Source organism: Labrus bergylta, chromosome 14 (assembly GCF_963930695.1).
Source record: "Labrus bergylta chromosome 14, fLabBer1.1, whole genome shotgun sequence".
In the NCBI taxonomy this organism is placed as follows: domain Eukaryota; kingdom Metazoa; phylum Chordata; class Actinopteri; order Labriformes; family Labridae; genus Labrus; species Labrus bergylta.
In genome coordinates this window covers 22563381-22586742 of record NC_089208.1, presented here as the reverse complement: position 1 = coordinate 22586742, position 23362 = coordinate 22563381, and the positions used below count along the sequence as shown (strand labels likewise).

The 23362-nt window shown below is 42.7% G+C and overlaps 3 protein-coding genes and 1 long non-coding RNA gene across 11 annotated transcripts in view; 2 read left to right on the top strand and 2 right to left on the bottom strand.

Moving 5' to 3' along the window:
* The window catches only part of LOC110001831 (RIMS-binding protein 2), a 72050-nt gene extending 67704 nt beyond the window's left edge, over window positions 1-4346 (top strand). For 7 of the 8 annotated variants that reach the window (XM_065962759.1, XM_065962757.1, XM_065962760.1 and 4 more), the window contains one exon: window positions 214-4346. In XM_065962759.1, the coding sequence (XP_065818831.1) occupies window positions 214-558 (345 nt within the window). In that variant the 3' untranslated portion in view covers window positions 559-4346. The remainder of the gene's footprint in view (window positions 1-213) is intronic. The other variant, XM_065962761.1, reaches the window with a different exon arrangement.
* Window positions 4347-4400: 54 nt separating this feature from the next.
* Window positions 4401-9950, bottom strand: LOC114921715 (uncharacterized). The gene is made up of 2 exons (XR_003810031.2): window positions 9528-9950; window positions 4401-7640 (listed from the first exon to the last, which is right to left on the bottom strand). It is a non-coding gene; the product is annotated as an uncharacterized lncRNA (long non-coding RNA).
* A 4219-nt stretch (window positions 9951-14169) lies between these two features.
* supt4h1 (SPT4 homolog, DSIF elongation factor subunit) lies at window positions 14170-15905 on the bottom strand. Its single transcript, XM_020657365.3, has 5 exons — window positions 15722-15905; window positions 15140-15246; window positions 14973-15028; window positions 14549-14602; window positions 14170-14424 (listed from the first exon to the last, which is right to left on the bottom strand). The coding sequence occupies exons 1-5, from the start codon at window positions 15788-15790 to the stop codon at window positions 14357-14359; spliced, it is 354 nt and encodes a 117-aa protein (XP_020513021.1). The 5' UTR covers window positions 15791-15905; the 3' UTR covers window positions 14170-14356.
* Window positions 15906-18567: 2662 nt separating this feature from the next.
* Window positions 18568-22270, top strand: hsf5 (heat shock transcription factor family member 5). The gene is made up of 4 exons (XM_065963159.1): window positions 18568-19003; window positions 20590-20768; window positions 21185-21538; window positions 22220-22270. The coding sequence occupies exons 1-4, from the start codon at window positions 18568-18570 to the stop codon at window positions 22268-22270; spliced, it is 1020 nt and encodes a 339-aa protein (XP_065819231.1).
* The last annotated feature ends 1092 nt before the right edge of the window (window positions 22271-23362 follow it).

The window sequence follows — 23362 nt, the reverse complement described above, 5'->3', positions numbered from 1 at the left end:
TCCTCCTCTGTGTAGGATCCAGAACTTAACCTCCAGTCTGGCTCTGGTTGTTTTAAACAAAGGTTTAAACGTTGAGAGTCACACCCTCTGCCTCCTCCTTTGTGTGCATACTCGTGTTGTGTTTTTATTATCACAAAGATTACATTATTCAAGTCGTTAGTTGTAGAAAACATTCATCATGCCTGTCCTAATGTTGTTGCTTTCTTCCTGAAGGAGACCTGCACGTCGTCTTCAGAGCCACCAGATCCTGGGCCCCCTCTGAAAGAGGAGGCTCCGCCCCCCCAAACAGATCCCTCTTTTCCTGAAACAACTGCACGCACAGACCTACCTTCCAAACCGACGACCCTGACTGACAGCCCCCCGTCGGACCTGGGCCCAGCTCCAGGTCCGGCTCTTCCAGGTCCGACTGCAGCGGAGGCCTGCTGCCCCCCATCAGCCCCCCTCCCAGCAGACAGCCTGACACAGACAGACTGCTCTGCCCAAGGCAAGAAGAAGAAAAGCTTTTTCTCCAAAGGCAAGAAGCTGTTTAAAAAACTGGGATCCAGCAAGAAAGAATGAGGCTCAAAGTACTCGCATCACACTGAAAGCACTTTTTCTGTCACTCTCACGCGGTAGTCTGTGCGGTTAGCAGCTATCACATCTAATTACTGATGCTTTAGAAATAGTACTTTTGCCTTAGAGCACCTGCTAGACCAGCTGATGCATTTAGAGTATGTTCAAACGTTAAGATGCAGCTTACTGCACCACAAGAGCATGTGTGAAAGCATGTTTAGGTGTGCAAACATATTCTCTGAATACTTCCTAATTATCTAAGCATTTACAAACTCTCTGCTCAGTGTCGGCTTTAATGCTGAATATGAAACATTAATGAACTGGATCAGGGTTATTTGGAGCTCTCTGTTAGAGAAGGAGATAGAAGAGCAGAGCAGACGAGGCTAATACGACATTAGCTTTAATGTTCATGTACTGGTGCCACTTTATTCATTCGAGCATCTCTTCCTCTGTGGGACTTAAACAAATGCACTAACCATCCTGATTGGATGTTTTTTTAGATATCTGTCCGCTTGTCCCTCACATGTTTTCTCCTCTTCAGAAGTATTTATACGTGACTTTGTACAGTTATTTATGTGTGTTAGACTCCTACCTGACCATGGCCACGATGCATGAAGTGACATCATGGCAGATTAGTCATCATCATCATCCTCTTTGATGTGTGCTCGTTAGATCTGATCTAAGTTTGTAGTTGGAGGTTCACAGTGGACTCTGAATGTGAAGGTGTGACCTTCTCTGAGGTGTGTGTGTGTGTGTGTGTGTGTGTGTGTGTGTGTGTGTGTGTGTGTGTGTGTGTGTGTGTGTGTGTGTGTGTGTGTGTGTGTGTGTGTGTGTGTGTGTGTGTGTGTGTGTGTGTGTGTGTGTGTGTGTGTGTGTGTGTGTGTGTGTGTGTGTGTGTGTGTGTGTGTGTGTGTGTGTGTGTGTGAAGCCGCCCGGTCCACTGGTGAACAGAGGCATTAACAGGAACTCTTCATGTTTGTGACAACACTCACAGCCAGCCTGACGATTCAATATAAAGTATTTTCTGAGTGTGTGGGATAGATAGAGGAATGCTGTGTACTCTGTAGGCTAATCTGCTAGCTAATGAGGCTGCAACTGATGACTCAACGAAAATCCTATATAATTCTTTCAATCAATCATTCAAAAAACGCTGATCATCACAGTATGTAAAAGTTATCTCTGTATCGTCAGAGCATCAATGGATTTAATTTACGCTGACGTAAGACTTGGAAGCAACATGACAGACGTTAATAATGTCACTGCTATTATTATTCTTTTATGTTTCTCTTTGAAGTAAAATGCTGTCGGATTTGGACGTAAAGCTCCTAAAAAGACTTTGGGCTATAACTTTGATTTAGCTAGCAGCAGCTCCTGTGTGCACTGTATCATGATTGTATGGCCACTTCTGCAGCTCTTATTTCCTGGATTTCATGTTTGTATGTGTTTGACCTCTGAGATTATGACGAGCTCTGGATTAGGCAGCCTGATGCTAAACGTGCAACTTGATCATAACCGTGCAACTTGATGCTAAACGTGCAACTTGATCATAACCGTGCAACTTGATGCTAATCGTGCAGCGTGATGCTAAACATGCAGTGTGACGCTAAACATATAGTGTGATGCTAATCATGCAGCGTGATGCTAAACGTGCAGCGTGATGCTGATCGTGCAGCGCTTCAGTGATGTATGGTCGTAGCATGTTGGATGTTTATTTAACACGTGTAAATAAGAGGAGCATCGCTCAGTAGAATTGAAGCATTTTTATCACCACTTACTATAATAGACTGCAATAACTTCTTCATGTCACTTTGTCTTTTGCCTCCATGTAAAAGATTTGACTTGTAGTGTGTGAAACACCGTACGATTGCAGAACAGTGCGTCTGCTCACACTGTACGACTGAATCGTTTACTCACACACAGTGTGAGCACTATGAGCTCACACTGTATGACCTGATTGTCGAGTATGACCTGAGAGCTCACAGTGAGCGAGTTAAAACAGGACGGAGCATTCACAGCTGTGAATGAAAACTCCCACAGGCTCGCTCGCTCTCACACTAACCGCCGATAAACACGAGCTAACTATCAGCTAACTCAAAACAAATGTTCTGTCTGCTACGTTTCTCTCGATATGAGAGGGGGGACAGATTAAATAGGCATACCTGCTGTTGTCATGGTGACGTCTGTCAGTAAATGCAGGTAAAATTGGGACAAAAAAAAAGCACAGAAGTCGGGGAATCGTCTCATGGCTCTGCTCTCAGAGTGTGTGCAATAGTAGTGCACTTGAAGACAAGTCGTAAATAAATAAATCGTGTCTAAATGGGTCTGAAATCGTACAGTGTGCAGCGGCTTTAGGCGATAGGCCATGTTCATGAGCCCATGAAGAGTACTGGTGAAACTTTGTTTTTATTCACGTGTCCACATGTTTACATTATTAAACTGTAGACTGTTCATAAAGCTAATTCAGAGTAGCGTTAGCTCTAAAGCCCATTGAGAGAGCTGTCCTGTATCTACAGTCAGCTCTTCAGTTTAGCCATGAGTGTGTGGACCCGACCTTCCTGCTCAGCGACGCCATGCAGTGATTTTCACTTCAGCAGTGTGATACGGGGCTGTTCAGGTAACTTCTCAGGTTCTTACTTGTAGTTTCTTATGAACGCTGGGCCACCTGTGACTCTGCTGTAAAAAATAAATAAATAAATAAAATGAAATAAAAAAAGCAGAATATGCCAAAATCTTAGGTGCTGACCTGTTAGCATAGCAACGAGAAACCAAGCGTCCAGCAGCAGCAGCAGCGTGGAGGACGAGCCCGGGCTGAGGCCGGTCCTAAACATCATACCCATCACTCAGTCTGCTTCAGTTTGGACGCAGTCTGATTGTTTCCTTTAATGTCGTCATTGTTTTGTCCGTCAGTGCTAATGAAGCGAGCACGACGATGCCAAGGATGAGAGATGGACATGAGGGCGGGTCGGCAGAGACACTTTACACGTGAGCGAGCCGGGACAGAGCAACACTAAGGCTGTACTGTAAATCTAATTTATTTCTATATTCTTCTTTGTGTTTTGTATAGGGGGAGTGAATGCTCAAAAGTTGCCGAAATGTACAGCAAATATTTGTACTCTCATTGTATTTGACGGCCTTTAATGCACAAAGTATTCCTCGACCTGCTGTGTAGTGAGTAGGCGGCGGCGGCGGCTCGGCTGTGGACTGACTTCATGTAGCTTGTGGTTTTAGCTCAGCGCGTCATATTTAGCCTTACAAGAAGACCTTGTTTAGTCTTAATATGTTGTTTACAGGATGTTTATTGACTGCATGCATACCAATGTGATCCATGTTCGGCCTTATTTATGTTTCTGTCATGTGGGCGTTGATGGACGCTGCTCCGTCTGCCGTGTTGGATCTGCAGACGCTCCGTGCAGTGGGAGGAGGAGGAGGAGGAGACGTGTGTAAATAATGAACAGTGTTGTGTTATATTTTCATACAGAGTGGGAATTTTGATCTTGATTTGGTTGCTTTTTCTTTTTTTTTTGTCTTTCCTGCACTCATCGTTTGAAAACCAGTGTACAATGTCCCTTTTTTATATATTCACATTTTTATCACCCTTTTGGAAGCTCATGTGTAAATATTTTGTTAATGATGTTTTTCAGTTTCTTGATTGTTTTGCATGTGCAGACTTTGTGGGCGGAGCTTCAGTGACTAAAGATGTAGAACACAGGCGACTCGTGGAACTTGAACTTGTGATGGTTTCCTTTCATGATGGATCTTTTTACAGGAATAAAGAACGTCTATTTTCACAGAAACTCTCGGCTGTCGCTCACAGTTTGTGCTGCTCAAGAACAGAAGTGACCACAGAATGCTTTTTCAATCTTTAATCTTTATTTAAAACCACACACACACACTGCATCGTCTCTCTCTTTCTCAGGACATTTCAACAAAGATCAACTTGTGATAAAAGCGTGAGAAGGCGCTGTGATCTGTGCTCCATGCCACACACCGCCTACGTGGACAGACTGGGGCAACACTGTGGGTGGCGTGCGGCCTCGTGAGACAAAGCAGCTTCCTCCTTTTAGACTGCGTGCGCAGCAGGCTCCACGTCCGGGTTCTTCCTCTCCCTGAAGAAAACAGTACACTCATCCATAAAGTAGGAAACACTACACTTTGGTGAGGAGTTTAGTAGTGCTTTCTACTTTATGGATGACTGCACTGTACATCCAGCGCTCCTCGTCCGACTTCTTTCTTCTTCTTCTGCACCTGCAACACACCCCCCACCCCTCCCCCAACCCAAAAACCCACTGAACTGAAACCTCCCAGCACTACACCCAGAAAACACACACTTCCTGATTCGTCTTTAAACATTTGCATTCACCGTTTTAACAGACAGGTTTGTTCCATTCTAAGAAAACACTTTTAAAAAACGAGACAAAACCCCACCCAGAGGACTCAACACCTCCCCCCCTCTCTGTGCACTTTTATGAGGCTGAGTCTGAAAGGAAATGTGACAGAGGAAGCGCTATCTTGAGGAAGCCATTTTGGCGACCATGAGTAAGCTTTTCTGTGGAGAAACGGATCAGTTTGTACATTTTCGACGTCACATTAAAAAGTCAGATGTGAAGGACAGATTGTTGAGTTTTACATCAAAGACAGATTCAAATGAACGCAAATATCGAACAGATGCATTTAAGACGTGACAGTGAGACTTAAAGAGCAAAAGCTACAAAAATAATCAACATTTTTCCACCTAATTTCCAAACAGACGTCTCGAGAGGTCGAGAATATGACCAGGAGTTTAATGAGGGAAACTCAGAGTTAATGAAGTCAAATTTAAAGCAAAAAAAACTAAAAAAAAAAAAAAAAATCAACCATCGACTGACATCTTAGAAAAAAATAAAAAACAAGAGAACAATGTAAAAGCATAAAACCCACTGGATGTCAGCCGTGATACTTCACCCAAACGTCAGCGCTCTGTGTCTCTCCTCGTCAGCGGCGTCCACCCGGCAGCCTGGCAGGTGTCTTCTGTGCGTCCTCTGAGCGGCTGAAGAAGAAGAAGTCGTCTCCTTTTGAAGGCCTCCACGGCCACGTGACGTAACCACAGGAAACGCTCTAACAGTCACAGCCGCTTCTCTTCTCGGCTTCCGGCTTCACCTCCTGCTCAAGCTTCTTTTTTTTTTTTTTTTAAACGCTGACAGCAACAGCAACTTTTACAAACCGCACACAGCTTCGTTATGACACAAAATATCAGGGTAACACAAAACGCTCTTACATGTGAACATTCTGACCATCTTCTAATGCTCGAGTTTGTCTACTTAGACTCTTTAAACAAACTGGCTCCTTTTTTTTAACCTTAAATGACACTTTGCTGCGCGGGGTGAGGTCATGAATAATTCGCTCTCAGTTTGGTGATAAAAAGGAGAGAGATGAAAACACTTTCTGTGAACTAGAGAACATGAGTTATTAACGCTCGCACACTAACTGGAGAAAGGGCTTCTGGGTATTCTGCGGCCTCAGCCTGGAATCTGTTGCAGAGCAACTTAAAGCTCAAGGAGCCGGAGTCCTTAAATGTTTTAAAATCTAAATTAAATGACCTGGAAGCAGATTGTGCAGGATAGCGATGCTTTAAACTGGACAGCTTGAACGTCTCTCTGACTCTCAGAGAAGATTTTGACTTTGTGTCTCTGTGTGTAACTCTGTGTGTGTGCTGCTGACTGTCTCGGCCATGCCTCCCTTTAAAACCAGGTTCTGGATCTCAATGTGACCAGCCTGGTTTGATAAATAAGTTTAGATCCACCCTGAGCAGGACGGGGATGTGGTGATCCTGTGGTGTGATCGTTTCTCTGATTATCTGACTCTCCTTTGCAGGAAGATTAAAAAAAACCTCTCATGTTTATTCACCATTCAATGAAGCGGAGTCGCACAATGTGAAGATAACAGAAGCTGAAGGACGAGCCGTGTCGTGCCTCACGTGCAAAATATATAAATGCAGATTAGAGACGCACCGACAGGGAATATCAGGGCCGATACCGATGTTTGTGTCATGACTTCTTTTTGGTGTCAGACTCCCACAATGCAACATTTTCTCCCACTTCTTGACGATAAAAACCAGTCCGAGTTTGTTCGACAGGTGACTTCATCAGCCTGATAAAACACGTCCTATCTCAATCAGCAGTCAGGTGTTCTAGATGTCAGCATTAAACTGATTTGGCATAACTGATAAACATCTGTCTGTCAACAGAGACGATACCAATGTTGAACAGGAGCATCCCTAATAGAAAGTGTCAAAGAGGAGAAGTCTGATTGTAGGTGACAAGAGTCAAGGTGAAGTGTTAAAGGGTCGAGCTGATGTCTGTTACATGTCCGATACATGTTTAACCGATGCATCTGCGCATCCCTATTTTAAGATGGGACCGATTCGATCTAATGTCGGTATCAAGTCCGATGTTGAAGTCTTTTACGTATCGGATCAAGAAATATGGTCGGGCACTTAAAACCTTAAACCTCAACTCGCACAGTCTCACTTCGAAGACGTTCAGATTGAACTGTAAGAAGTCGTCTCCATAACGACACTCAGACGAGATGAAACAGCTCCTTCTGTAACATCAAAAGAAGACACTCTTACTCTTCAGTTTAAAACAGTTTTGTGTAGCCTCACACATGAAACCACAAACAACACCTACACGATTAGTCATGATAATAAAAATATCAGTGTCACTACATATGTATCAGAATCAGATCGGAACTGAAAAAAAGTGGATCGGTGCATCTCTATCCATATGATATATTTCTGGTTAAGGTACAGAGTAGGGTGACTCTGAACCAGCGTCTCCTCGTTCAAACCTCCTCGTTCAATCCCCCCCCTCTCTCTCTCCCTTTTTTCTGACTCTCTCCACTCTCCTGTCTCTAAAATAAAGGCACAACACAGATTCCTGATTGAACTTTTTCCAAATACCGTTTTGATTCTGAAGATTTATTTATTTATAAAAAGTAAAAGGCCGCAGTTTCACTTCCTTCCTGTCCGTCGGCAGCCGTGTGAGTTCTCATAATCCGACCTGCAGGTCACTACAGCGGTCAGGGTGATGAATCAGAGTTCCCCTGGCGACCTTTAGGGATGAGAAAACACGTCTTAAAATCCTCTCTAGAAGGCCGCAGTGATGGTTATTATCTAGACCAGAATGGGAGACTTCTAAAGTCCTGAAGTGGATCCACTCATGTTTATTTCTCTCCCTCATTACTTCACAGTCTCATAATCTCTTCCAGTGAAGAAGAAGCTGCAGTCTGAGCACGCAGAAGAAGAAAACTTTGAGTAGTAGTATGGTGAAAAAGCTCCGCTCTGTGCCTCTGCCCTCCACAGCCCTGAGGAGTCTGTCCTGATGAGCCTGTGTCCCTGCACTGAGGTGACACAAACATGTTAAGAGTCCAGTATGTAGTAGTAACTTGAATTTATGCAGCTACATGATGTTTTACAGGAAAGAATCCTGCAGGTAAAAACCTACTGAAGTTACAAAAAGAGTATCATGTTCTTAAAACTTTGAAATCACAGAAACCTTTCCTTCCCTTTAACACTTGTACCCGTGACCAGAGTGCACCGAGACCAAGACAAGACCGAGACCCCCCCCAGGACACATCAGACATGTAGCTGCAGGAGCTGGAGATTAAACCTCCGACCTTCCGGTTTTTGTAAAGGCTGCTTTTAGTTACTTATTATTGTTTTATATTAAACTGTTACTAAATACTTTGCACATCCGACAGGTGCAGAGGAAAGTAACTGCACTCTGTGACTGTAACTCTGTAACTGAAAGTAACGCACTCTGTAACCCTGTTACGGGACCACAACATTTTTAAGTAGTCTGACATTGGTCCTGAATGACTTGATCCCCGTGACGTGGGCTCCCCTGTGGGGATTTGATGTGGGTGAACGGCTGAGGACGAGCAGAGCGAACATCCATAGCTCTGAATCAGAGGAATCAGAGAGGAGATGACGCGCTTTGATTCATAAACGACGGGGATGGTGACGTCAGACGTGCACCAGATAAACACACCGACCTCATGCAGAGGATTCTGGGTAGTGATCTGTTTATTCTTTGATGAGGTGAGGGTCCGTCGTGATGAAATAAAAAGTGTCAGCATTGAGTCTTGTTGAGAATATTAAACATTTGGTGTCTCTAAAAGCCACTCATTTTTTAACCTTTAACCCTTCAATCTCCTGACCCCTGACCCCTGCCCTGCCTCTAATCCCTGCTCTCTTCAACCTCCTGTGTGTGTGTGTGTGTGTGTGTGTGTGTGTGTGTGTGTGTGTGTGTGTGTGTGTGTGTGTGTGTGTGTGTGTGTGTGTGTGTGTGTGTGTGTGTGTGTGTGTGTGTGTGTGTGTGTGTGTGTGTGTGTGTGTGTGTGTGTGTGGGGGGGGGGGCCTTCTGGTCCCCGCGCTGCCTCCTGTGATAGACCTTATCTCAGCCGGCAGCCTCTTCCCCTCCCTGCCTGCTCAGTGAGCTCCTCCTGGGCCTCGATCGTCCCCCGGGTGACGACACCGCTTAACCCCCCTCCAGCACCCCCCTTCCCAGACCTGCTGGATCCACAGAGACCTGCAGAAAGCAGATTTACCAGGACCATGGTCTTACACTTTGAGGTTCTTTTACTTCTTGAATGATCTTCCTTTACATCATTTATCTGACACTCATCGATACCTCAGATTATAAACTTGCATAACAAATCCAAAAGGGATTCGAACCCAAAATCTTCTCGCTGTGAGGCAACAGCACTAACCACTGCAGATCAACATTTCTGTAGTTTGTGTCTGACTGCTCCTCTGTTTTATCCTGTTTACGTCTTTACATGGAAACAGCGTGAAGCAGATCTTTGTAAAAAGGAAATGAAATCCTTCAGTGTGCCGAGCTGCTCTCGCTTCTGTAGCGGCCTCCTGCTCTTAAAGAGAGAGGAAGTGTGTCAGCGTCATGCCACGCACACACACACACACACTCACGCACACTCACGCGCACACTTGGCCGTCCATCCCCTTTACTTCCCTTTCTCCATGTCTCCATCCCCGTCACAAAGTGTTCCTTTTAGCAGAGTGCATTCATCTTTGTTTTCCCTGTTTGAACAACAGCAACAACAAACAGCCAAACGCTGAGGTGACACCTTGTCTCCTGATCTGAACTTTCCCTTCAATTTGAAGTCTTGACATTTCCAAATAAGGGCAAAAGTCACAGTGCACCAATGAGGCCTGCAGGCAGACAGACAGGCTGTGTGTGTGAAACTGAAGGGCGTGCTTCACTTCTCTTTGCTCGGATGCTGCTGCTCCTCCACCGTTTGAAGTGCACAGAGAGGAGCGTGTGGGCGGAGCTTCCTGTGGTCGTGGACGCCTTGCAGCAGCGAGCAGCAGAGCTCTCTCTCTCTCTCTCTCTCGGTTTTGTTTTTAGTTTGCGGCGCTTGTGAAATAACCTCGCCTGCCATGACGTCACAAGAGGGAAGAAGTCAGAGAGAAATAAAGCTCTAAAAACATTTTACTGTGAAATCATTTGTTTTTTGTTTTCACAGCACAAAGGGAATAAAAGTGACCGCCATTATTCTCCCCTTCACCTGAGCACTGAGCTACAAACCCACATGGAGGCGTGCTAACAGACACCTGTGGTTTATCCCTCATTTGATTATAAACTGTTGCAGACTGCCACACAGTCAGATCACAAGTGTTTGATCTGCCTGCAGCGGAAAGAACCAGACGTTTTATTCATTTGAATAACAGTTCAGTGAAACCTGTTAGGGGAGGATACGAGAAGCATTTCATATGTCAAATAAAGAGGAGCCCCTTCTTTATTTTACAGACAGACACGGGAATCGTCGTGTTTATTTCAGTAGAAGGAACTTGTTAAAGCTGCACGTGCACAAAGATGTTGATAGCCTGCCATGTTTTATTGTTCGGACTCCACCGTGTGAAGGTTTTCCACGGGGGACAAATGTTTTTTTTTCCTAACTAATGACCAAAAACCCGCTGAAGATAAAACTCACATGACACACAGTCTACTAGTAAAAAAAAATGATGAGCCAGATGAGCAGACAAAATCCAAAAATGAGGGAAGGGACAAACAAGGAGAAAGTGCTGGTACACTTGACTCAAAGGACGAAGACAAACTGGCACAGAAGGGAGGGAGACACAGACTCAATACTAAGGTGAGGGGGAGACGATCAGGGCGGGAAACACGAGGGCGGGAAGTGAAGGATCTGAAATGAGAGGAGAATAAGTGACACAAAAATAAAACATTAAAAAAAAAAACGAGGGAAAAATGAAGTCATAAGTTAAGATGCAGAGCCGGACATGACACCAATCATTTCTTGTGACTCCTGAGAGTCTGAAGCGACGACCTGATGGGAGTGAAATCTTCCTCCTGTTGTTTTCTAACCATGACCTCTTTGATGTGATTCCTTTGCCTTGGATTCGTCTCATGGACAAAAAATGTTGAATAAATGAAAACTTAGTGTGCAGGATCACCACATCAAGATGGACGACTGAAGCAAATAAAACAAAAAGCAAATAAAAGTCACATTCACAGTCATACACTCGGTGTCCTAAACTTCCTGTTCAGCTTCAATGTTTTTGCGCCGACATCCCGGACGTGAGAGGACACTGGCGTTCGCCTCTCCTCCATCTTGGTCTAAGTTTCCATGAATCAGAGCTGGTTACTGGTTAATATGGTCTCTGCATATTACAGTGACTGAGCCTCAGCGATCTGTTCACACGGTTTAGTCAAACTTTACTGATATAGCACACTCAGTTACAAAGTGCTTCACCAATAAGAGAATCAAACAGATTCATAAGGAGAGGAAATGTTCATAAATAAATCACAGGTTCAGCAGGTCAGAGTTAGGGTCAGACACAGTGCAGGGTTCAAGAGTTACATGAATGCTCGTCTGAACAGCTGAGTTTAACATGCTTCCTGGAACCATCCAGAGATTCTGCTGAGCCCATGGTTTGTGTCATTTCTGTGCAGGTGAAGGTGTCAGACCTCGAAGACGCTGGGCAGTTATATTCTGGGGCTGCAGGGTATTGTTGTGGTACTCGGATTCGGCCTCGGTCTAGAGAACACTTTTTGAAGGTCTCGTCTCAGAATAGAAAACCTTTTTACTCGGTCTCAGACTGGCTGTAGGCCTACTCTGGATTTTAAATCAAGACCACCACTGATCTGTTATTTTTCCACATCATTACTGTGATTAGAAGGAAAACTCCTCTTCATTCTTCGTTCATAATTAGATTTTTTATCTCCCGGTTACAGCCGCTACCTTCCCGGGTCTAAGTGAGTGGCACGCCCCCTAACCACAAGATGATGATTTTTCAGAGATATTTATTGTCTTTGTCTTAAATCAGTCTCGATCCCTGAACGTCTTGGTCCTGTCTCGGTCTTGGAGCACTCTGATCTCGGGTACATCTTGGTCTCAGTTAGTGTGGTCTCGACTACAACACTAGGGCATGGGGGGCTGTGGTTTTTGTTTTTTTTAACTTGATGAATGTAATAATTGTATTGCACGGGGGACAAATGTTTTTTTTCCTAACTAACGACCGAAAACCCACTGAAGATAAAACTCACATGACACACAGTCTACTAGCAAAAAAAATGATGAGCCAGATGAGCAGACAAAATCCAAAAATGAGGGAAGGGACCCACAAGGAGAAAGTGCTGGTACACTTGACTCAAAGGACGAAGACAAACTGGCACAGAAGGGAGGGAGACACAGACTCAATACTAAGGTGAGGGGGAGACAATCAGGGCGGGAAACACGAGGGCGGGAAGTGAAGGATCTGAAATGAGAGGAGAATAAGTGACACAAAAATAAAACATAAAAAAAAAAACGAGGGAAAAATGAAGTCATAAGTTAAGATGCAGAGCCGGACATGACACTAATCATTTCTTGTGACTCCTGAGAGTCTGAAGCGCCGACCTGATGGGAGTGAAATCTTCCTCCTGTTGTTTTCTAACCATGACCTCTTTGATGTGAATCCTTCATTAAGAAGCCCTTTAAATCCTCTCCACTGACATGTTTCTTTGCTCCTTCTGTCTTTGGATGGTTATGATTCTCTTCAGTATTTTACAGAGAGTGTGTCGTGTACAATGTGCACTCGGCCTGTTGTTGTGACCTGCAGCATCCTGAAGTGAAGCCACCTGCTTCACTCCAACAAACCACGAGAGATGTTTCATGAAGCTGCTCTCGTGCTCCCTCGAGCTGCGAAACCTTCATCTGATAATGGAGAGCGAGATCTGACCAGGCTCACTTGAGACCTCGATCCATCAGGTAACTGTGAAACTACAGAACACTGAACGCCTCTGGCTACAAACAAACACTTTGTGTACCTTAAAAGTAGTTCAAGCTAACAAAGCAGAGCTGCAGGTGGACATGAAGTGATACGAGCAGCAGCTCAGGATGACCCACATACACAGAAACACAGACACTGAGCAGACACAGAAAGCAGGAAATAAATATTATCTGCTGGAGGGGGGGGATTCTTGTCTGACTTACAGTAAGAAGATAATGCCACTATTTTCACATCACCAGTAGTTGGGATATGCTGCCTTCTACTGGCAATAAGTGGTACTGCGTGTCCAGTTTGTTCTCAGTCAGGGGCGTGTCCAGAGGTTAAACTGTGATTGTCTATTTGCCCTGTTTAACTTATTTTAAAACCAACTGGCAAAGGCTGCGAGTAGTTTTCTATACATGTCAATATTGCATATTTCTTTTGTTTGTACTTTAAATTGTTAATTTAAAATGTGCACATCTATTTCACAAGACAGGTTCATGGGAAAGTCATGCACTCCTGTCTTTCTTGTGATAAACTAACTGGCAACATGTCTGGACCAGAACATTGTAAGTTACACTGTACAGGAGTTAAAGTACTTTAAATTATAACTTTGAACATCTTCTGTTTGTGTCATTTAAACTTTAAGCTCATGTTGCCATTATCTTGGGATATAAATTAGAAATGATTGGTGAGGTTAGAAAGGGTAAATAATTCATGTTTATTTGTGTTTGTGTGTGTACATCAGGCTTCAGGCCACCCTAGTCAAAATAATCTGGACACGCCCCCTGGGCTCACTCGCTGATTATTTGGTCGTGTTGTAGTACTTGAAGTCAGTCTTGGTCTCAAGACTTGTCCTGAGACCACGTTTTCAAGGTCTCGAAATCTAAATCATTTTTACTCGGTTTTAGTCGCTCTCAGACTGAGCGGACCCCGGATTTTAAATCAAGACCACCACTGATTGGCTATTTTTCCAAGTCATCACTGTGATTAGATAGAAAACGCCTCTTTCTAAGAGAACAAATAACTTAAAATCATATGTAGTTTGATTTTTATCCCTCGGTGATGGCCGCAACCTTCCAGGTGTTACGGTCTAAGAGAGTGACACGCCCCCTAACCACAAGATGATGATTTTTCAGAGATAGTTATGGTCTTGGTCTTGACTCGGTCTCCATCCCTGAATGTCTTGGTCCTGTCTCGGTCTCTGAGCACTCTGGTCTCTGGTATGTCTTGCTCTCGGTTTGTGTGGTCTTGTCTACAACACTATTATTCGACACACAGTGCAGTGGTTGTTCATACATCAGCAGACCTCCCCGTGTTTGCAGAGATCGATGAGAATCACACGTACGTCTTACAAAACAGAATTTTATTTTCTCAAAGATTCACAGAAATAAAAACTTCTTCCTCCAAATGAAAAAAACAAACCTACATGTGTAATCACAACTTAAAACAACAAATTAAACAGTTGAAAAAAATCCAGAAGACATCACAGACATCGTTTAAAGTAGTCCCGCTGTTGGCAGCGGTATTAAAGGTTTACGACTTCACTGCGGTATCTCTGGATTTATAGATCACTCCTCTGCTTTTCAGCTCCCTCACCACACCTGTAGGAGAGCAGAAAACAGTTTAAACAGCATGCAATGCTCCTATACAGAAGAATCTGGGATTTAAAAAAACAACAACATTGTAATGCATCGTAAAGAATCATGGCAGTTAAACATGGAGTACCTGGAGGTAGCCTGCCCGTCACTGACACGGCATAAACACCTGGTTTGAAGTTTCCTGTTGGATGGAGCAAACATTCAAACATCACAGAATAATTCTAATGAAAAGATTGAAACAACACAGTTTGAACAAGAGCCAGTCTGACATGTTCTCAACCGCCTTGAGCTTAGACTTAAACTACAGGTTCACTGATCAACTGGCTGGTGAAGGGTGATGGTTAACCACCCGGTCCTGTCTAATATTTAGGATTGTGCTGATCTCAGATTCACAGACACGAGCTGCACGTTTCATGCCATGCCCGCAGACACACAAAAACTGACTCAACAGTTTTAAATACACAAACTAACATTTCAGCAGTTTGGACACGAGGTGCAACAGAGGCAGTATTATAGCTGGTAATGAGCTTTCTCTGTTCAGACATCCTTACCTATCCTCTGCCATTTAGCGACCCAGCTGTCCTCAGGACTCATCATGGCCACCACCCTGTGGACAAACACACAGTAGAGGTAAGCTTAATAAAAAAAACAATCAGATGAGTTCATGTGAAATTGGAAATAGAAGGTTGTGAACAATCAAAGTGAAATCAACTTTTACCCATCAAACGAGGAGCTCGTGCATTCATAAACCATCTCTCTGTTGCCCTTCATCTGGAGGTAAGACTCACAGTTATCACAGCCGTCGTATTCAAACTGGTCGATGGTCTAAAGAAACACAAACACACACAGAGTTGTTGGTTATATGAATACAGCACAATGAAAGAGTGAACAATGGTTAAATACCTTCTCAATAAAGAAGAATAGTCTTGATCCACTTATAGCAGGTGGAGTCTCACCTGAGTCACAATGATCATCTTAATATACTTTATAAAAACTAAAAAAATACAATATAACATAAGAAACATATATAATGTAAACTAAGTGTCCTAATAAAGAACATGTTAATAATTATGATCTGCTATAATACATCTTAGTATAAACATCATCATACATGTGTATAAGGTTATTTTCAAGATTCAAAATGTGGCTCTTTAGACAACACGTCATTCAGTAAATATGAATCATTATTTAAACCTTAAATTTAAATGTTAGTTCAAGTTTGATACACAACAGAACAAACAGGCTAAACGTTAGCACAGAAGCTAACTGGAGCTGTAGTTTCTCTGAATTGGCGGCTTACCTTCACTAACGAGCACAGGAGACACGCTCGCAGATGGCGGAGGTCTTTAGGGACCGTTTCCAAAGCCATTCTGATAATCTCTGAGAGAAACTATGTCAGAAATACGAAAATATCACAACGGATTACTGTTTTGAAGAGTTACCGAGGCGCTGGGGAATTACGTCACTGGCTGAGAGGACCCCACTGAGGTCCGCAAAAAGGCGTCCATTTTGTGCGCCTGTGTGAAAATCCTCAATCATATAAAATAAATATTTTAATTACAAAGAGGATATTTTAGGTACTCTCTCTGTATAGTCACAAACTGTCAATTTATTGTTCAGACGTACGTATACAATAAACTGTGATAGTTATTCATATCATAAATCTACTCTTAACACCATCTCCCAGGGCAACCACACCAAAATACAACTCACCTTAAATTTGTACAGAGACTATGAACAAAGCATAGACTGTAAATATTAATTAATATTACAGGGTCAATGAAATCCCAAAAAGTAAAAGGGACAACAAAACCTCCGCAATGTTGTCCGCACAAGATTGTTATGTTGTGCACACAACATTATTCATTCAAGTTATCATCTAGAGCAGGGGTTCCCTAACTTTTCAGGTCGTGACCCCCAAACAGAGGGTGACAGAAACTGGGGACCCCCCACTGTTCTTTAAGGTGGTTAATTAGGTATATAACATAGCGACAGCCACGCACACACTAATAAACCTATCCAAAAACTAGGAACACAAAATACTACCACATCCTAAAAGAATGAACATTTTCATTTCCATTTCACTTAATGATACTGTCTTATATGACATTGGGCTACTTTTTGTATATTTACAAAAATGGTAAAAGGATATACTTACGCACTTTTAAATGATTTTACATTTTTTATGGAAGGCATCTCGCGACCCCCCTCTCGGTGGCTGGCGACCCACCTCTGGGTCCCGACCCCCACTTTGGGAACCATTGGTCTAGTGTATGCACACGAGCTAATGATTTTGTGCCTCCAAGATTTTTCATCCTCTACAGAAGGGGATTAGAGCCAGGCATGAGAAATACTTTTTTTCCTCCATTATACACTTTGAGAAAAAAATCGAAATGTTGAGAAATAAATTGAAATACAATTTTGAGTAATTTAGACTATATTCTCAAAATTGTTTAAATTTTATTCTCTTATACGGAGCCCCTGAAGTCCTGAAAAGTAAAAATATATATCTTTTTCCCCCAAGACATGGTTTTTAAAGTTTCACTATGTAGGCTATATTTTTTATGCAATTTGAAAGTTGGAGAAATGAAACAATTCTATGCTATATTTTCTTAACTAAATACACAAACTTTACTTAAAAAAAATGGGTCCCTGGATACTGTTTAGAGCAGTGGTGTCCAAACTTTTTTTCTTGAGGGCCAAAATTGTCGTGTTAGAATCGCTCGCGGGCCTCAGGTTTTGTTTTTTAAAATATAGTTGAAAAATAGTACAACTTTGTAGATCTTTTTGGAAAAGCTTTCTGCATTTAGCTCAGGTCATTAAATGGTTAAACAACAGTTCGCTTGTTTGCAAAAACTTTGCATACGTTTTTTTTCATAGTTTACGAAAAAATGTGGAAAATAATAAAAGCTGTAGATTTAAAAAGAAAAACAACAACATACATGTTACTGAACATTTTCTATTTTGGGAATATTGTTCAACCCTTGTTAACATTAAAAAGGAAAATAAGTTAATGTGGCAATCTTAATCAAGGCCTTGGGCCAAAATCTTCTGATTCTTCATTTGAAGTCACGGGCCGCAAAAAATCCCCTCAAGGGCCGCAAATGGCCCTCGGGCCACACAAAAGCTACCAGGAGAGTTACGCTTTCACCCTCATCATTTCAATTTTTTCTTGATATTTTTACCAGCATATCAACTTTTTTTTTTTCCCCCTGACGTTTCTGACTTTATTTTCAACTTTATTCTTCATTTTTCCATATTTTTACTTTTTTTCCCTAAGTGCATGATGAAAGAAATAAGTGGCCCTAATCCTCTTCCGTGATAAAATAACAAACATTCCCATCATATATTTGACATTAATAAAACTTTCTGAAATATAATGTTTATAATTATAAACTCCAGTTGGTGAAGAGCCGTTTTTCATCAACGGCTCTAACGGTCGAGGACAACCAGCCAACGGCTGTGAGGAGAACCAGCGGGTCACCTGAGAGCCAGGTAACATCACCTCACTCTGTTCCATTCACTCACAACATGAGCACATTTAGAAACAAGTGTTTGAAGACTTCAACAAGCTCAGCCTGAAACATATAATCAGCTTATTGATGAGTTAACTTGGAGTGAGCTAGCGGCTAATGCTAATAACCTGAGCAGTTAACAGCTAACAAATTACAACTTACATAAAGTTAAACTTTCCTTAACTTGACTTAATGTTTAACTTCTTGACGTTTCTGTGGTCATTATAAAGCGTTAAGAAAGCAAACTTATGTAAGAGCAGGTCATTTTCTCCATAGTTTAAATTTAAACCTGTTTTTAGATTAGTAGTAGCATAAAAAACATCTAATTAATAAGTTGATACACAAATATGAGGCGATTTTAAAGTGAAATTTGTGAATCTCTAAAATAATGTTTGTGATAGACATCCAGTCTACAATAATCAAAGGATGTTCAATTTAGAGAAGAACAATTTTAGTCAAATATGCACACATTGAGTTTTATTTAAATGAAGATATTAAATTCAACATGAATGCTGTCGCTGCCTGAGTGGTCTTAGTGTCAAAAGGCTTTGAAACAGTTTAATTATGGACTGATATTCAGATGAACTTTAACATCTGCTGCTTCTGTGTCAAATCCTAGAATAAGAAAAGCATGGATGTTGGTGAATGGTCACTACCGCACAGCATCAACCCGAACAACTTCCCTGCCAAACTGTGGCGTTTGGTGAACAACCCTGAAAACAGTTCCATCCGGTGGGACAGCCACGGCGAGGGCATCCTCATAGACAAAGGTCTCTTTGAGAAACAGATCCTGTCTCCCAGCACCATCCCCTCATACAACGCCGATGCCTTCAAAACCACCAACTTCTCAAGCTTTGTCCGTCAGCTCAACCTGTATGGCTTCAGGAAAACCGACACATCCAATAAAGACCACAATTACTCGCCCGGGGAGAGCGCAAAGGCTCAGCATTTTCACAACCCCATCTTCAAGCGTGACCATCCTGAACTGGTCTCGAGTCTGAGAAGATTAACTGCAGACAACAAGGCCAAGATAGAGGCCGGTCAGGACGTCAGCTGTCGGCCCCCCAGTAAATTTACAAGATTCAGTCGGGGTGATGATGCTGGAGAGAAAAATGTGATAAGAGGCAAGTTTTACTGAATATTCTGAAGAAGATTGTGAAAATGATTAGATAGTCACAGCAGTGTTAATCGAGTGCAAGAATATTTATACTTCCAGTACGTTTAATTTAACTGTGTGTGTCTGAAATAACTCCCTCGTTCCCTTCTCTCTACCCATTGTATAAGGAGTTCTCTGTAGCTGACTATGCAGTGCACTCATTCTATTTTCACACCAAACTAAATTACAGTATTTGTGCTTACACACTCTGGTCTCATGCCTGTCATCATCATCGTTAGGAAACACTAACATTTACTCTGTTTAGAATCTTCCTCTCCTCTATTTCTGCCTCTGAAGACGGTACACAGGGGGGGGGGTCACTGTGTCCCCCCCCCCCCCCCCCCCCCCGTTACGCCTCCGCAACATTCAGATTGAAGGTGAATTGCACAAGGGTGTAAATATCACAGCTTGAAACAGCGGTCTGAAGAGGGCGTTTGTCTCTTAATTGAAACAGCTTCTAGATGTCAGTAAAAATGTCTCTGAATAAGAACACGTCTGTTCACGCCGTCGCTCCTCTCTTCCGTCTAAGAGCAGTCGAGTCAAACGACACTTTCTGCCTCAAAAAATATTAGAACCGCAATGCATGATGGTATATATTGCTTGGATACTGACCATTGGTTGTTCACTACTTCTCACAATGTTTTGTGGGATACATTGATCGCACTATATAGGGACCTTTCCGAATAGCCACAGTTCAGTAGGCAGTGCATACTTTTCAGTATAATGAACTTTCGTGGTCATTCAGTAGATGTTTTTTGGGTCCACCTCAGTATACTGAACATTTCAGCATGGATACTAACTTCCGGGCAGTTTATGCAGTATGAATCGGATGCATCCTTTCAGGAAATTAATTGTATTTTAACTCCCACAATGCTGTGCGAAATTAAACGTCATTTTGCGTGCGCCTCCAAATCAAAACAAACGAGCGTGGATTAATTGAATCAATTTTTAATCTAGAGTTAAAGTCTCGACTGAAATCACTACTTTTAATTAACAACAGAAAATATAACAAATGTCTGCATTATTATAAAACCTTTTTTCTTTTCTTTTTTTAAAGATTTATTTTTGGGCTTTTTGTGCCTTTATTGTAGACATAGAACAGTCGATAGAGTCAGAAATCAGAGAAAGAAGTCATTAAAGGATACCTTTCTGATAGAAAAGGACAGCTGTCATTAAAAGTAACACATGAACACCAAGATTCCTTCCAGTGTTTGTGTCAGTGTGTCGGCATGTCGGCCTGTTTGCATGTCTCCCCCCCCTCCACGCTGTAAACCTAGGGGAAACACTGAACAGTATACAGCATGGATAGTAGGTACTGTCTACTGCCTACTGAAAGATTGAGTAGCACTCTAGGTTATGGTCTTGCTCACTCAGACAGCATTACAAAGCGGTGTATTCTCTATGTAGTGAGTCGCGTGTGATTGCAGCCTCACAGCCTCTGTATCAATCACTGTCTAACAGGTTATTAATAAGCTCTCCTTTTGTCTGTCTGTGCAGAAAAGTCTTCACTGCACAGCCCCACCCATCAGGAGTTAGCACATCCTTACCATCCACAACCAGCCCAGCCTGGGACAGCTCACAATGGAACTCCAGTCCCACCAAGATTCCTGATAAGGGGTCATGGTGCAGCTCATTCTCCTTCTGTATTCACTGCAGACAAAGGGTTACAGGTTTCTGTAAGTCACCACTATGCAGGTGTAGCCCCGAGCTCCAGTGCTATGCACGTTCAGCAGGGTTTACTGGCCCGTGCCAACCATCAAAGTGTACAATATCAGTCTGGCTACTATTCCCCAGGTGAGCATTACATCAGGTAGCCTGTTGGACCAGTTATAGATCCAACTTGTTGCATCACCGTACTGAAATATAACGTGAGTTAGAAGCACTTATTTTCTTTTGTCCTATTTAAAGTCTGCCAGTGTTACAGCTTGAACCTCAGAGCATCACAGATGGCCTGTAGTGGGCTTCAGACAGGGTCATTCCCTCCCTACAATTATTTTCAGGTGGGTGACTGATTGCTCCTGAATGATGACTCTTCTTGTGTTACATGGATAATATGTCTTAACGTATGGGTTTGTTGATTCACTGCTCTTAGGCCAGCTACCCTGTCAATATGATCTGCACTGGGGACAACAACCAGGAACCACAGAGCAAGGACAGCCAGGAGACAAAAAAGTACGACATTAATTTGGACACAATTTTCCAGATAGCAGATGAGGTGATGAAACCTCTGCCCAATCGATGCCTCGTTAAAGTTAAGACCCCAGAGAAGTCGGTCCCTGTGATTGCACCGCCTCCTGGCACCTTTAACACCAGCGCCATGAAAGCTCTGCCTGTTGAACCCATCATAATGTCCGTCTCAGGCAACGCTAGTCTGGTCAAATTCAAACCGCAGGAGGAATCTGTGGTTTCAATACCTGAGCAACTGCCTGAAGATGTCATATCTGAGGTAAGACTTTACATTTTAGAGTTTCACATGTAAAGAGGTTGGTCTTTTCTAAAAGGAACAAAAGTGCAAAGGAAGAAAGGGTGTGGTCTATCCAGCAGTGTGCAAACACAACCCCATGTAAATGTGTGTGTGTGTGTGTGTGTGTGTGTGTGTGTGTGTGTGTGTGTGTGTGTGTCTGTGTGTGGGTTCTCTCTACTGGGTGGATGCTGTGCTTAAAGCCAGAGCTCCAGGTGACTGAATGAAAGCTTAAGGCGTAACACACCAGGCAGATGGTAAAAAACTAGTGGAAAGTTGAGAAAGTCATCTCCCGTCACCTCATAACGCCTTTTGTCTTGGCCAAAAAGTTGCACTTGAACACACCGCAAAAACTACAGTGTGAGGGGAAATAACTCTCCATGCCAGCAGGGGGCAGTAGTCCGTTGTTATGATACGAGAAGACCATTTTCACACCACTGTCGGTCACCACTCGTATTATAGGTAGCCTACATATCGAGAATAATGTCTGATAAAAAGTTGAAAATGGCGCTGGCGTTGTCAGTCCTCGGTCTTTTAGTGGAAAAAGAAAAGAAGAGGCGACAAATAAGGAGGAACTGCACTAATAAGTGAAAGCATGGATACTACAGCGGCATGCTCAAGGGGACCTGTGTCGAGAGCTTGAGTTAACATATAACCCCTGAACAGCCAATCAGAGAGATTCATCTCACCAACCGCGCCGATGCTGACCGACGCTGATCCCACATGTTGAATCAGCCGACGGGTAGCAACAGAACGGGACACACTGCAAAAACCAGGGTGACGATCGCTCACCGTTGGTCCAACTAGGACCGACAGCCGACGATCTCCTCGGTGTGTCTGGGCCTTAACAGTTTTCCCATCGTGTCAGCCTGTCAGAGTTCATCCTGATTGTATTAGACAAAGCCTAACCAGCTTGTTTATTATTTTGTGGTCAGACACAGCTCATTTACATATTTAAAGGTACAGACACAGAAACAGCCTGTTCTGAGCAGGGCTGAAATAGAGGGATTTATAGACATGATCAAATACAGGATCAGAGTGGATTTAGAACAAGAAACTTCACATACATGTTTTTGGGAGCTCTGAGACTTATTTAAACTGGTTGAAGAGGAGGAGGATATGTGACCTTTATGAATTTGTTGGCGATTTAGGAACTAAGGAAAGCCTGTTTCTGTCATTTTGAAAATGGAAAACTTTTTATATCTCTTGCTTTATGCAGGATTTCAGCTGTGCAACAGTTTAGGATCACAGATGTTTTATTACGTCTCAATACAGGACTACAGTAAGAGCAGTTACCAGGATCAATCCCAGAGACTCTTTTATTATGGAGCCATGCTTGTCATGATTTGGTCTTTTCTAGTTTTGTTTTTCAGTGTTTAGTGTTTCTGTATGTTCTAGTGTGTTTTGTTCATTGTTGAGTTCTGTGTGTCTTCAGTGTTTCATGTATTTATTTTGTAGTTGTCCTCAGTGTTTCTTGTCTTGTGTCCATTCCTTCCTCTGTGTGTTTCCCTCCATTGTGATTGCCCTGATTGTCTTCACCTGTGTCGTTAGTCTCACCTGTGTCTGATTACCCCATGTCTATTTAGTCTCTGTGTTTCTTACCGTTCGTGTTGGTTGTTGTATGTGTTTGTCGGTGTTGTTAGTTGCATGTCAGTTTACCTGTGGCTCCTTCTCTTGTTGGATTTTTGGAAGTAAGTTTTTGTTTGCCTTTTGTTTAAAGAATAAATAGTTTTAGTGAATCCTGCATCTGGGTCCTCCTCTTCGTTTTTGCGATCCGTGACAATGCTGTCATCATGTGATGGGGTTTAG